General features: G+C 50.4%; 1 protein-coding gene across 17 annotated transcripts in view; it reads right to left on the bottom strand.

The window, feature by feature from the left end:
• Positions 1–5,004: 5,004 nt before the first annotated feature.
• Positions 5,005–12,698, bottom strand: part of MYT1L (myelin transcription factor 1 like) — a 406,245-nt gene continuing 398,551 nt past the window's right edge. For 11 of the 17 annotated variants that reach the window (XM_049695859.1, XM_049695858.1, XM_049695861.1 and 8 more), the window contains 3 exons: positions 11,255–11,364; positions 8,142–8,285; positions 5,005–7,824 (listed from right to left, as the gene is read on the bottom strand). In XM_049695859.1, the coding sequence (XP_049551816.1) occupies positions 7,684–7,824; positions 8,142–8,285; positions 11,255–11,364 (395 nt within the window). In that variant the 3' untranslated portion in view covers positions 5,005–7,683. The remainder of the gene's footprint in view (positions 7,825–8,141; positions 8,286–11,254; positions 11,365–12,698) is intronic. The other 6 variants (XM_033437516.2, XM_012534846.3, XM_004274919.3 and 3 more) reach the window with 3 other exon arrangements.

The following is a 12,698-nucleotide window of genomic DNA, read 5'->3' as shown; positions in this document are numbered from 1 at the left end:
GAAAGGCTTTTGTACCCGGCGGGGCCCCACAGGGTCCTGCTTGGTTTTACTCCTGTGTTCTTGGCTGGGGGCCTAGTAATAAAAGACTAATGAACAAGAGAAAAAAAAATCAAAAGTTTCTCCAAGGGTGTGCCTACTGTACTCAGGGGCGACACCCAGGGAAGTGAGCATCTCAAAGAGGTGGTTTAGAACTCAGGTTTAATCACCATCTTCAGCTACATCTGAGGAAGAAGCCTGTGGAGGCCAGTTATGGGAAGGGGACCCAGAGCGGCAAACAGATAAGGCTGTCATGCAGATTTCAGTCAGGACTTCCCGGTGGATGAGGGTCTCTGGGGATATGGGATCATCCTTCTCCCCAAGCTCAGAGAGGAGACCCCCTTACAAATGGAGATTTCCCTTGTCAGTGAAAAATGTCACTGCCATATTAGTGAACAAAGGATGCTACAGCCATCCAGCCACTAAAGCTACCCCTATGCCCTTATGGTGGACCTTGAGGGAACTCAGGATGGAGACAAACGGACTAGGAATTATGGTTTATTGGGTGGACTTGCTGAGGACTTAAGCCCAGGACACAGCCTCTCAGAGAGCTCTGAGGGACCGCTCACAAGAGGTCAGGGGGGAGCCAGGATCTACAGGGGTTTTTGCTACAAAGTCCAGGCAGTCGGAACATCAAAGATGACTGTTAATTAAAGAAAACCAGACATCTCAGGTTAAGGAATTTAGCACTTTTCTACGTATGGGAAGATGCAAGAGTCCGGGCTCATTGAAATCGTCCCTTTGATCCGCACGTCCACTACCTGGGGCCAGTGTCCTGTGCTTTCCCAACCTGAGTCCCCGCAGGGGCACTGCAAGGGTGGCTGCAGCCCGTTTTGCCTCCATCCTGAGTCCTCTCAGGTCTCACCTTCGGGGCAGCCTGAGTGGCAGGATGGCTGCAGCGTCCTTTATTTACCGATACGGCAGCAACGTTTTTCATTCACAGCGCCACGAACATAGTTTTGTACCGGGGAGGTGAGATGCTGAGAACAAGAGCTGTGCTTCTGGAGCTGCTCCAGACCTTTGCTCAAAGCCCGTCAACCCCCGCCTTTAGATGGGGTGAACGTAAATCTTTAAGTTAAAGGGTCCAGAGACAAGAAAGGAAGCTACAAACAAATGAGAGAGAGAGAGAGAGAAAAAAAGCAGATGGAACTGTTGCAGAAAAGAGTGGGGTGTGAGAGGATGGTCACGTTCCAGGTCACGTCCTGGGTCTCCCGGGCACGGCCGCCAGGTGAAGGTCCTTGGCTCTGCGCAGGAAAGAATTCAAGAGCAGCCATGGTAAAGGGAAAGCAGGTTTCCTTAGAGAGACACACATTCCATGATAGAATGCAGCCCATCTCAGAAAGCGACAGGTGCCCAAATATGGGGTGGTTAGTTTTTATGGGCTGGGTCATTTCATAGGCTAATGAGTGGGAGGAGTATTCCAGCTATTTTGGAGAAGGGGCGGGGACTTCCAGGAACTGGGCCACCACCCACTTTTTGGCCTTTTATGGTCATGGCACGTGGGGGTGTGTCATTTAGCTGATATGCTGCAATGAGCCTATACTGAGGCTCGAGGTCCGCGTCTTGGACCTGGTTGTTTCTAATCAGTTCATGTCGTGTCCTCAGTGGCTGTCGTTCTTTTAAAGGTTGTGCCCTGCCCCCTTCCTGTCTCAGAACAAGGGCCCAGATGGCGAGGAGTCTGACCTCCAACAGAGCCCCAGTCTCCTTATACACTGATTTTACTACATTCGCATATAAATGACACACCTACAGGGTGGGACATGATCAGACAGAAAGGACCAGAAAAGGATAAAAAGGGGATGACGCCCCGCTCCCTTGTGTGTGGGGGAAGCCCCACCTCTTCCCCCGGTAGACTAATGCATGGACCTCCCCACCATCAGCCTCACTCCGCTTCCCTTTGTCTTTATTGGTTAAAGTAAATTTCTCTGGCCAGGTGGGTGAGAAGCTTATCTGTGAATTTAGTTCCTCTTCTCCATATAGAGCTTGTGCTGTGTTGATCTCAACTTTGGTTTTGCCTCTCCATCCTGAAGGGAAAAAGAACCCCCTCCTGCTAAGGCAGGGAGCCTGGCTGCGGCCTGAGCAGGGTCCATGCAAATCCATTTGGTAACACATGGAGGACAGCTGCCAGAGGAAGGACCAGAGATTGGAGGAGAGGCAGCTTCCGGTGGGGCTAAGACACTAAACCCTTTCACGTATCAGAGAATGAGACAGATAAGATTCAAATCCAGACATCCAGAAAGGCTTTCTCATTCTGGAAAGCGAAAGGGGTCCTCCCTTTATTCTGCAGGAATAAAAGAACTTTAAAAATGTGACCGTGAGCTAATCTTTCATGCTTTGCATCAGATAAGCCTAAAGTATTTAGGAACATTTTCGAATCAACACTTCATTGGGTTCCGGGAAAAATTTTTGGCAATACAGCAAATGATAAGATGTTAATTCACAAAGCAAGTGAACTGCAGAGAATTCCAGCTCTCCTAACACTCAAGATGGGAACGAGGAAGCCGGAGGTCTGGCTGCTTCTAGTGTAATCAACCAATCAGGTCACAGCAACGGGGAACCGGATGGAAAGCAGAGAGAGTCCAAAAGCAAGCTTTCAGGGAGGTGCTCTGGGGATCAGTACCGGCAGATACAGCTCCAAGGGAGCAGTAACACCTGCGAATATTAATGTGGAATAAAATTCATATTTTATGGCAAGACAAGAAAAATTTAAACCTAACAAATGTTCTCTACCTTTTGGCCTCCTCTCTCCCCTGCCTGTGCACTGTGTATCTGCATTAGGCGTCGACCAGACCTCCCCATCGGGAGCAGTACCTGCTCAGCCATAAAGAGCAGTGTTCTCCCAGCGTCACCTAGAGAATTCCTTAAAGATGGCATTTTTTCTTGATTTTATAAGGGGTCACATGACCCTCCTCGATGATGATGCTTAGATCTGATTATGTCGATCACACCTCAAGAAAACTGGGGAAAACAGAACCCTATAGAGAAGGAAATGAGCAAGGCTCGTAATCTGATCACATGGAGAGAATCTGTGTGATGGTTTTGGTGAATAAACTTCTGGATCTGAGGCGGTGTAAATGCAAAAGAAAAAAGACAATGAATAAAGTTCGTTTTTGTTGATGTATATTTTAAATTGCTTAAGGCCCAAGGCTCTCCTGCTTTGCTCTGCATTGCTGAGGAGTCCACACGGACTGGAGCTCAGGCTGTTGAAGGAGAGCTCTACTCATGGGAGCGCTGAGTGCACTCAGGTCTCCCGCAGCAGAAATGGCCCCAGATTAACGGTGCAGGGACTTAGGACTTCGGGGAGCTGAGATGCTCTGGCCGTCAGTAAGGGCTTCTCCTGTCCTGGAGAGGCCACCTCCCGAGGAAGAGGGGCATCACTTTCCTTCCTGGAGACGGGGCTTCCCGGAGGAGACCGAGGACGGAACTGGACAGATCCCCCTTCCACAGGCTTGGGGGATGGCTGGACAGCGAGAATCGTGGGTCTCTCAGTCACTAACACAGGTGGACCTGGCCCAACCTTGCTGCCACTCAGCTGCACCTTAGCGTGTTTTCTGTACTGTTCACTGACTTTATCACAAGCACCTTATCACTGAGTCTTCATAACCAGCATTTCTAGGAACACCATAGTGTTCCGTAAGGTGCATTTGTCATCAGCTGCTCAAACCTTCCTCTGAAAGAGGACTTTATTTCAATGCATTTACAGTTACTTTGGTGTTTTTAGGGGGACTTCTGGAATTACTGGGTCAAAAATATGAATTTTATAAGATCTTTGATATTATTGTTCAACTGCTTTCCAAGATGTTTATCCCAATTCTCAGGCAAGGGCAAAACGGCTTTCGACAATCAAGTTGAAAGATTCCAGTCACTGTCAGCAGCTCCTTGACGCACCACCACCTGCTTTAACTGCGTTTGATCCTGAAGGCGGGGCTTTTCACAGAGGTGCACCCCAAGGTATGGAGAGACAGGGGCAGGGTCCTAAAAGCATCCCTCCACCCTCCCCCTCCGTCAGCCCTGATGCAGCTGACCAAGCTGTTAGGTATAAAATAACAACAATGCTCGCTGGGAAGAGGGGCTCAGATGGCCTTGAATCAGCAGAAGACGCCACTGGGACTCTGTTTTGGATTTAACAAAGAGCATGGCGGGTCTCTTCCTCAAGTTTTATATTTTGCGGGACTGTGTCTAGTACAGGTGAGTGTTTTTGGAGTTTTAGAGGGTTACTTTTACTAACGAAGGTGATGGGCAGCTGGGTAACTCATCGTTGTTAAATCATATTTGGAGGCTAATTTAAGGGTTGTGGGGGATCCTTGCTGATGGTGTGGAAGGAACAATGGTGACGATGCTCCCAGGGGACCAATCACAGGGCGAGTGGCCCCCGGAACCCCAGATGGGAGGTGCTGAGAAAGACACAGCGTCTTCCTTGGAACTGAACCATCAGACAAAGCTGACCACCTGGACACGTCTCAAACGTCTGTGTCCTGCAGACCCGGGAAGGCAGGGGAGTGAAGGGACCGGGGTGGGAACGTGGTAACCGGAAGCAGCCTGTGAGCCCTCGTGACGCCAGATCTGGAAAAACCCGTAAAGGACGTTCTTGGCTCAAGTGGGAACTTGGGGACGCGGATGTGTGTTACGTAATGACGATGTCATATCTAGAGGGATAACTGTGGCAGTGAGGATGTCCCTGTTCTGGGGAGACGCCTGCGTGTGACATGACCTTGGGGGAGAGAGTGGGGTGACGGCAGATGTGGCAGAGTGGCTTCCAGACAAGCTCCGCGCAGGCACCTCCTGAGCTGCTCACATCTGCTCTCAGGGGCCTCGGAGTAGAGAACGAAACCTCCGGAAACGTTACAGTAAAAGCATCCGGCGTTGGGGAGAAACGTTCCCGGGGGTCCCGCTGGGGGCCCCAGACAGTAAGCACTTCCGGACTCCGGTGAAGATGCATACCCGGTTAGAGACCCATCGTGCTACAAATGTGGTAACACCTTTTTTATTTAGAGTAAGATGTGTTAACATCCAGCATGACAAAATTTGTACAAAGTTCACAATTTAAAAATGAATATCACTGCAACTTGTGATTCCACACATTTATAGCAAAATTAAAGTGTCAACAAACCCATGCCGTGTAGTACAAAAATAAATCAAACTTCAGTTCCACAGAGAGCACGATAAATATTTATACAAAATTCTGTCTTAATAAATGATTACTTAAATTAACTTAGAAATGAATATGAACAATAAGTTATAATAAATAAACTCTGATGACTCACAATAGTTCCATGTGAAAGGTCAGCATTCTAATATGTGACACTGTTGTGGTCCTTATATAATAGTCACGGGTAACTTTTGATCTGATAATTATGTACCAACGTTAGATGAGCAGCAGACTTGTGCTTAAAACCCCTTTCCATTGTACATAGGTGAGAACAATTAGAATCCCAAACTGATACTACCTATTACTCTACCAAAAGCATCACTATATTGGCCAAGAAGCTGCAGACACAACGGGGCGGGGAGATGCATGTGCCGATATGAACAACGGGGGCCCCCCCGCAAGGAGGCCGGGGCCCTGGATGGGACATATGGCCGCAGGTGACGCAGAGCACCTGGCTTCAGTTCTCAAAAAGGCAATTCTGAGCAGGGCAGCTACAACTAATCACACAACAGAAAAAGGGCTCTCCAGAGAAGGGGCTGCAGAGCCCAAGTCATGACGTAATCTTTTCCCAGCTAATTATTAAAGTCCTCCTGGAAAACTGTAAGCTTTTGTACAGTGAGCAGTCTAAAGTGCCGCTGGGATGTACATATATTTATACATATATATATATACCGAGGTTGAGTATTGTATCAGAGTATTTGCTGTGAGGTCCCTGTAATCTCCCTTAGCATCATCGGGTCAGCCGGGAGGCCTCCTCAGATTCCTCCAGGGTCAGTGTCACGAGGCTACTGACACGGGAATTGCACACCTCCGTACGGATATATAGGACAAGGTAAGTGCAAATAGTCGACTGGCACGTGTGGGGGCAATGACCCTGTAAGTCCTGTTCTGCTAAAAATATTTTTTTTTTTTATTTTTACAAAACCCATCTTTTTTTTTTCATAACAAAATTTTAAGTACTTTTGTACTTCCTGCATAACATCAAGACATGGAAGGAAGAATGCTATTACATGTAAATCAAGTCAACGGCAATCGGAAAACACGACACACGTCGTCCCAGGGACGAGCGAGCAGGGGAGAGCGCAGCCGTGGAAAGTGGTCTTATGCATCACGTAGTGCAGTCGTCGGGTAAAACAATCAATCTCCAGGGTGCAAATGAGTCTAAGATGATCTAGTGTAAAGCAAAAAAGTGCTGAAGTATATTTAGTTACTCTCAACATCTGATTGCATTCATTCTTAGAGAAGGTCATGACAGATCAAACAAGGCTACGCAAACGTTCTATGGTCAACTGGTCTCCAGCGGACGGGACGGGACAGTGGAGCACACTCGTCCTGACTCTGAATAGGACCCGGGCTTATTCAAAGTCAGCGTGGGGTGAGGACACTTCTCGGAGCTGCTGGCCCGCGCAGGCCAGCAGACAGATCAGCCCAGTCGCTCGAGGACTCACAAATCATGGGCCTTCAACCCCGTACGTGACATCATAACAGCAACAACAACTGCAAGAATAATTCTGTTTAAGGTGGAAGGGGAAGTAAATAGTCTTAAGTGATCTTTTGAGCGTAAATGAAAACACACAGATTCTGTTAGACAGTTCAGAGGGGCACGGAACTCTCGGGGAGGTAAAAGAAGTTTGTTCCAAAGGGTACTGAGAATGGAAGAGGAAGTCTTCGGGTCATCCACCTCTAATAGGCCCCTGTCTTAACTGAAGGTCCCAGAGTCACACCATGTAATTAATGCTCAGGAGTTAGTTTAAAAAGTGCTGTTTAAGCTGCTTTGAATCTTCTGCCAAGTTTCCATGGCTTGGTGCTGTCTTACAATAAATTACTTATCTCATTTCTTACAGTTAATCCATATGCCATTTCCTTGGAATGCAAAAAACCTCATTTATTGCCCCACCATACACCATCCTCCTAAAACAAACAAACAAAAAAATCACATAATATTTCCAAGCATTGTTCAAAAATAAAGCATTTGTTTTTCGCAACCAATTCTTGCTATGAAACAATATGCACACGAAATGTTTTTCTTAAATTCCGTAAGATCCTCCGACGTGAGGCGAAATGCTAACACCTAAAGAGTGGCGGCAGGACCACCAAATGTCATTCAAAGCTGTTTTTGTTTTTTGTCCATTTCGGTTCAAAATACTAAAACATTTAATCACTAAAGCATTAAAAAGAATTTACACTCTATTTATTTTGATCGGCTTACCTCTTCAGAAATATATATACCCTCCAATGTGCATACATTAGCAGCTATAAACATTACATGGCATATCACACTATGTCAGCTTATATGAAAACGTACAAAAATGTGAATGTATTCCAAAACTATTCTGTAGGTACTATCTTTAAAGCAAGACATGAAATCGTTATGAAGTCTTGTAAGCATAACACTGTTTCAAACAGAAATAAATATATAACACTTTCTGGTAAATTACAGCAGCAAAAAACAAGAGGCATCCTTTTTTTAAGCAAGATTCCATCACTACAGCAGCTGTTCAGACCTGAATTCCTCTCACAGCCTGCTTTATATTTTCCAGTAGAGCTTTATTTTCTGGGCTCTGATAACGATCTTGATTTGTGTACATGTCCGTCAAAGTAGTCACGTATGCATCAAAATTTTGTTCATTGATTGGATCCTACGAGATATTAAATAGTAGTTCATATGCAACTTTTAGTTTCTTAATAGGATATTCACATCAGCATAAAATAGTATCATAGCATAACGCCACTGTCCTTATCAGAGTTAAAAGGCCTTTTCAGAGAGACTTAATCTTAGGGGATCTACTGGTTCAGCCCCACCAGAGTCTCTAGCAATTAACGTTATGGTTTGGGGGAGGTAACCGCCAATATCCGAAGTTCGAAGAACGGTGAAAATAGAAAAGAAAAGCCATCTACTCTAGGATGCGCACCGCACGCGGCCTCCGGGGGCTGCTCCGCGCGGTCAGTCACTTACCATGTGCGGGAGCTGGATGTTGGCGAGACTGTGGATCAGGGACTGGCTCAGGTTGGCGAGTTCATGGAGGAGGGACTCGTTCTGCTGCTCGATCACTTTGTTCTCCTCCTCGATGGTCTTCAGGCTGCTCTCCATGGTGGTGATCTGAAACGCACAGATGCGTGGGACATGTAACACGAGCCGGCCAGGGGAGCACGCGCCCGCTCCCACAGGGAGAGGCGTCAGCTCCCAAGGCAGAGGAAGAACCTCTCTGCTTAAATCAAGAGGCTTCCACGTGAAGCACAGGTCATTTTCAGGGTCATCGTCTTGTGTGCGTTGAGTCATCACACTTGAGCGCGTGGCAACTGGACTCTAAGGGCTTGTCTTTCTGAAAAGGGATTCATGCATTAGGGTGGGCTAGGCTCCTGGGCTGTGTCGACTTTCAGTCAATTTTTTAAAAAGTTCTGCTTGTCCTTGTGCATAGAGGATCACATGAGGACTGTGTCCTTGTCCCGCCCTGGTCTTTCCGCTGGTGTGATGGGATTCTTTACCTGGATTAGTATCTTATGCACTGCGGCGACTAATACGTCTTCTTTTTAGCCCGAACTTAATTCTGCACAGATAAGTCTTGAAATATTGATTTATCTGTGAGGCACGTCACTGCCTCTCCTTAGGGTCGAGGCAGGTGTCTCTACCGGCATGTATGACATCTCTGCCTCCCTCCATCGGATAAAGGTCTACCGTGGCTTCCTGGGCAGCTCCTCCTTCCTCTAATATTCCAGAGAGAATTTAACAGTTGCCGTGGCACCTTCTGGCCTCCACCTGCCACCAGACAACCAGCACTTACTACACGGCCAGGCAGGAGAGCTGCCCCCATCTGCGTGGGCTGCAGGGACACAGTCGTGGAAGCGGATAGGCAGCTTGGATGCTGTAGTCAAGGCTGGTTACACGGGTACAGGGGCTCCTGGCAGCCACAGAGCGTGTGCCAGGCTCTGTGGGTCCCCCGCATCTGTGTAGCTTGGCAGCCGCAGGCCAGCATCACAGGGGATGCGTAGAAACAAGACAGAGTTGCCGGACGTGCACCGAGCTCACAGCCTTAGTGCCTTCACGCTGTAACCACCGGCTGCCCCCAGTCACCTGAATCTCTGCTTCATAAGCTCTAAACTCCGGTGTCTCAGGTAGGGTTTCCCCGCTCACAGCCAGGGGGAGGGCGGGGCACGCGGCTGGTTCTGTGCCCCCGGCCCTGGCTCAGCGTCCTCCGCCTGGGGATGGGGACCTTCCTCCCCTCCCTGCCACTGGCAGCGTGTCCTCCGACTACGTGTCTGAGGGACATCTCGTTTCCTGCAGTGCAGGGAGGAGGCCGCTAGGATGGTGTGTGCGTGTTTATACGAAAGCTAGACCTGGCTCAGGATAAAGATAAGATTTATAAGAGACAAACATAGAGCTTAGCAACCACTGACTTGATGATATGAAAAAACATATAATCCTTCAGACTGTTCTGAGCGTTTTGTTTTATTTTTTTATTGTTTTGGCCATGCTGTGCGCCTTGCAGGATCTTAGCTCCCCAACCAGGTATCGAACCCCTGCCCCCTGCAGTGGAAGCGCAGAGTCCTAACTACTGGACCACCAGGGAAGGGCCCAGTTCTGAGCATTTTCGATGAAGAGACCATGAACTCTGTCCAGGCTCTGGACCTGGGACCCTGCGAGGACCCTGGTCTCCCTCAGTTTCTGCAGTTGTAAAATGAGAGAGGTGCGGGTCAGACTGACCATTCAGTGCCTTTGAAGCAGCAGAATCAGAAGCTATTCTCACACTGAAGGCTCACTGGAGCCCTCAGGTAACACAGGTAAGAGTGGGGCTCTGACAGCTGGGGCTTGGGCTCTGGGGCTATAAGGCGCAGTGACCGTCGCTCCCTAACTATCCCAGCGGCCGTGCTACGGGGCTTCTGGGGGCCGTGCATGTGCCCTGTGTGGCCGGGGTGTGCGGCCTGGAGAGCTCTGTCTTCACCTCCAGTCGCTGGACAAAACGCAGCAGCACGGTCCTCTCCCTCCCGGTGTCACTGACCCGGCTGGAGATGAGGGGTACCAGAAAGCCCAGCGGCACGGCCTCCACCCCTCCCGCTTTGGTTTTGGATTAAAGGTAAGGAAAACCCTTGCCTGTCTCAGGCACGCCTTTGACTGCAGCACAGCCGGAGGTGAGGCCATGGTCAGCAGGTGGGCTGGTGTCCGAACAAGTGGACAGAACGGCCAGGCAGAGAACCTCAACCTCACATCCGCCCGAGGGCACGTAAGGGTAGCCCTGGAGTCCCTGTTGTGACCCTGGTGGGGGGCATAGCTGGAGGGCTCCCCTCCCTGGACAGGCTGTGCCCGCGGGGACGGGGACCAGCAGGGACCTGTCCTTGCCCCCTAAGCCCATGGGCAAGAATCCCAGTAAGGCTGTGATGCCCCGAGGGGATGGCTGGGGAGGGGCAGGTCCAGGCCACAGAGGGCGTGGGTTCGAACAGGACAGGAATCCCTGGCCTCGCCTGTGAGCGGCTGCAGTGCTTCCCCATTCCCAGAGCCGGGGCGGGGAAGGCCTGTGGAGAGGCAAACTGGGCGCGCTGGGCCCACGGCTCTGCGGCCCTGGCTGAGCAGTCAGGGGCAGAGGGAGTTGTGGACACTCACCATGTGGACCGCTGTGGGCACCTGGGCTATAGGACCAAAGCCCCTGGGATGGGGCATCTAGTAGGTGCTCAATAAAGGCTCCACCCCTCCCCTCCCAGCAGGCTTGTAGGCCACGGAGAGCAGCGGCCCCCGGGAACCCAAGGAACAAGCTCCCTGTTCCTGTTTACCGCGTGATGACCTTAGGGCCTTTGCATCCCGGGGCGGGGGGGAAAGAGCTCACCCGCAGGAGCAGCGCTCCTCGGGACCGTCTACTCATAACCACGTGTCATTAAAAATACCAACACAAGAGGGAAAACTAGCTGGCCGGCGGCCCCTCTGTCACAGCAAGTTTTGCTACTGAAATGATCTCAGCAGGACACTGAGAAAAAAGGTGAATAAGTAAAGGGAAAACCGGGCAAGGAAACAGGCAATGGCGGCAGCCCTCGGCTCCGCGGCGTCAGCGCAGGCGGCGGCTGGATTGAGGCGTCAGAAACTGTTACCTGAGTCCGGAGCTTGATCATGTCGGCTTCCATCTGGGAGTTGGATTCGTTCAGCTCCTTGATTTCCTCATCCAGCTGCTTGATCTCCTCATCGTTCTCTACGCCTGAAAGGGCGGAGGGGAGGGGCTTAGAGACGCTGCGCCTGGGAACACTACAGGTAGAACCTGGCGGCGTCGCTCTTTCTAGATTTGGAACCGAATTTGTGGGGGCAGGATACTCTTCAATTAAAAACTATAGTCACAGTTTGTGTGTCTTCTATCCCCACTGCCACCCTCCTTACAATTAAGGCACCTAAAAACAGAAAAAATCAGCTGGGGGGACACAGGCCCCCCAAACTGAAAGGCTCCGTCTCCTTGGGACGATTAACCAGAGCCTCAGGGTGTGACCCCCACCGACTCCAGCCGAAACCATCTCGTCCTGGACGTGGATTTACGCGGTGCAGCCCGTGAATTGTCTCCTCTGTTTATTCCCTGTCTCTGTCTGCATCTCTGTCTCGCTCCCTCTCTCTTTCTCCCCCATCACTCTGGGAAGGAGCCCGCTGACATATCTGAAAATGAGGCCAAGAGGGTCTCCACAAGCCCAGGTTTTGGGTAGGAAAACTGATAACAGACCGGTAACCAAAAACCCGACTCCGTGGGTGCTGGGGTAGCTGTCCCCCGTGGGAGGATGAGGGAGCAGTGACAGCCTTCAGGCGGGTGGTCACAGAGGCTCTCTGAATATTGACAGCTAACCAATAAACACGTCCCCCCATCTGAATGGCCAGGGCGTGAAGCTTGGCTGGGCCGCGTCCTGGGGGAGCGGGGCTGTGCAGCCGCCAGCGGGGCCCTGGCTGGGCTGTAGGGGCAATTGTCAGGGTTTACAAGGGGCGTTTTCGAGGCCAGCTCGCCTGGCTGGCTGCCTCCTGGCCTCGCCAGTGTCAGAAAGATCCCGGTACTTCTGGCGTTTGACGCTGGTATCCCACGGCAGAGCGTCCCTAGGGGACGAGCAGGAACCCGGCAAGTGAAGGTACGGGATGACCACACCTGTCCCTCGCACGGCACCTGGGGGAGCTTGGGGGGCCGCTGTCCAGCTCTGTAGAGAGAGGGGTCCAGTCCGCCTGGGACGGAAGGCCCCAGACAACCTGGAATGCTGCAGACCCTTCACGGAGGGTTCCTCGCCTCCCAGGAGTCGAGAAGGCAAAGCAAACAGAGAATGGGGGTCTGAGTCTCAGCTGCTGTTTTTAGTGAAATGGAAAAAAAAAAAATAAGATCGGCAAGAGTAAAGCATCTTCCTGCGAAGAACCACATTTCTCCCACGGCGTTATGTTTCCTCATAAAAGGAGTCAGGACGAACGTGTCATCGTGTTCAATTTAATTTCCCCTTTAATAATCCCTCCTTCTGAATCGTTTCTCCCCATGGACCTGTCTTAGGTGTGAAGTGAGGCTCACGGACGAGCTGG

Source organism: Orcinus orca, chromosome 13 (genome assembly GCF_937001465.1).
Source record: "Orcinus orca chromosome 13, mOrcOrc1.1, whole genome shotgun sequence".
In the NCBI taxonomy this organism is placed as follows: domain Eukaryota; kingdom Metazoa; phylum Chordata; class Mammalia; order Artiodactyla; family Delphinidae; genus Orcinus; species Orcinus orca.
This window is presented reverse-complemented; position numbering and strand designations above follow the sequence as displayed.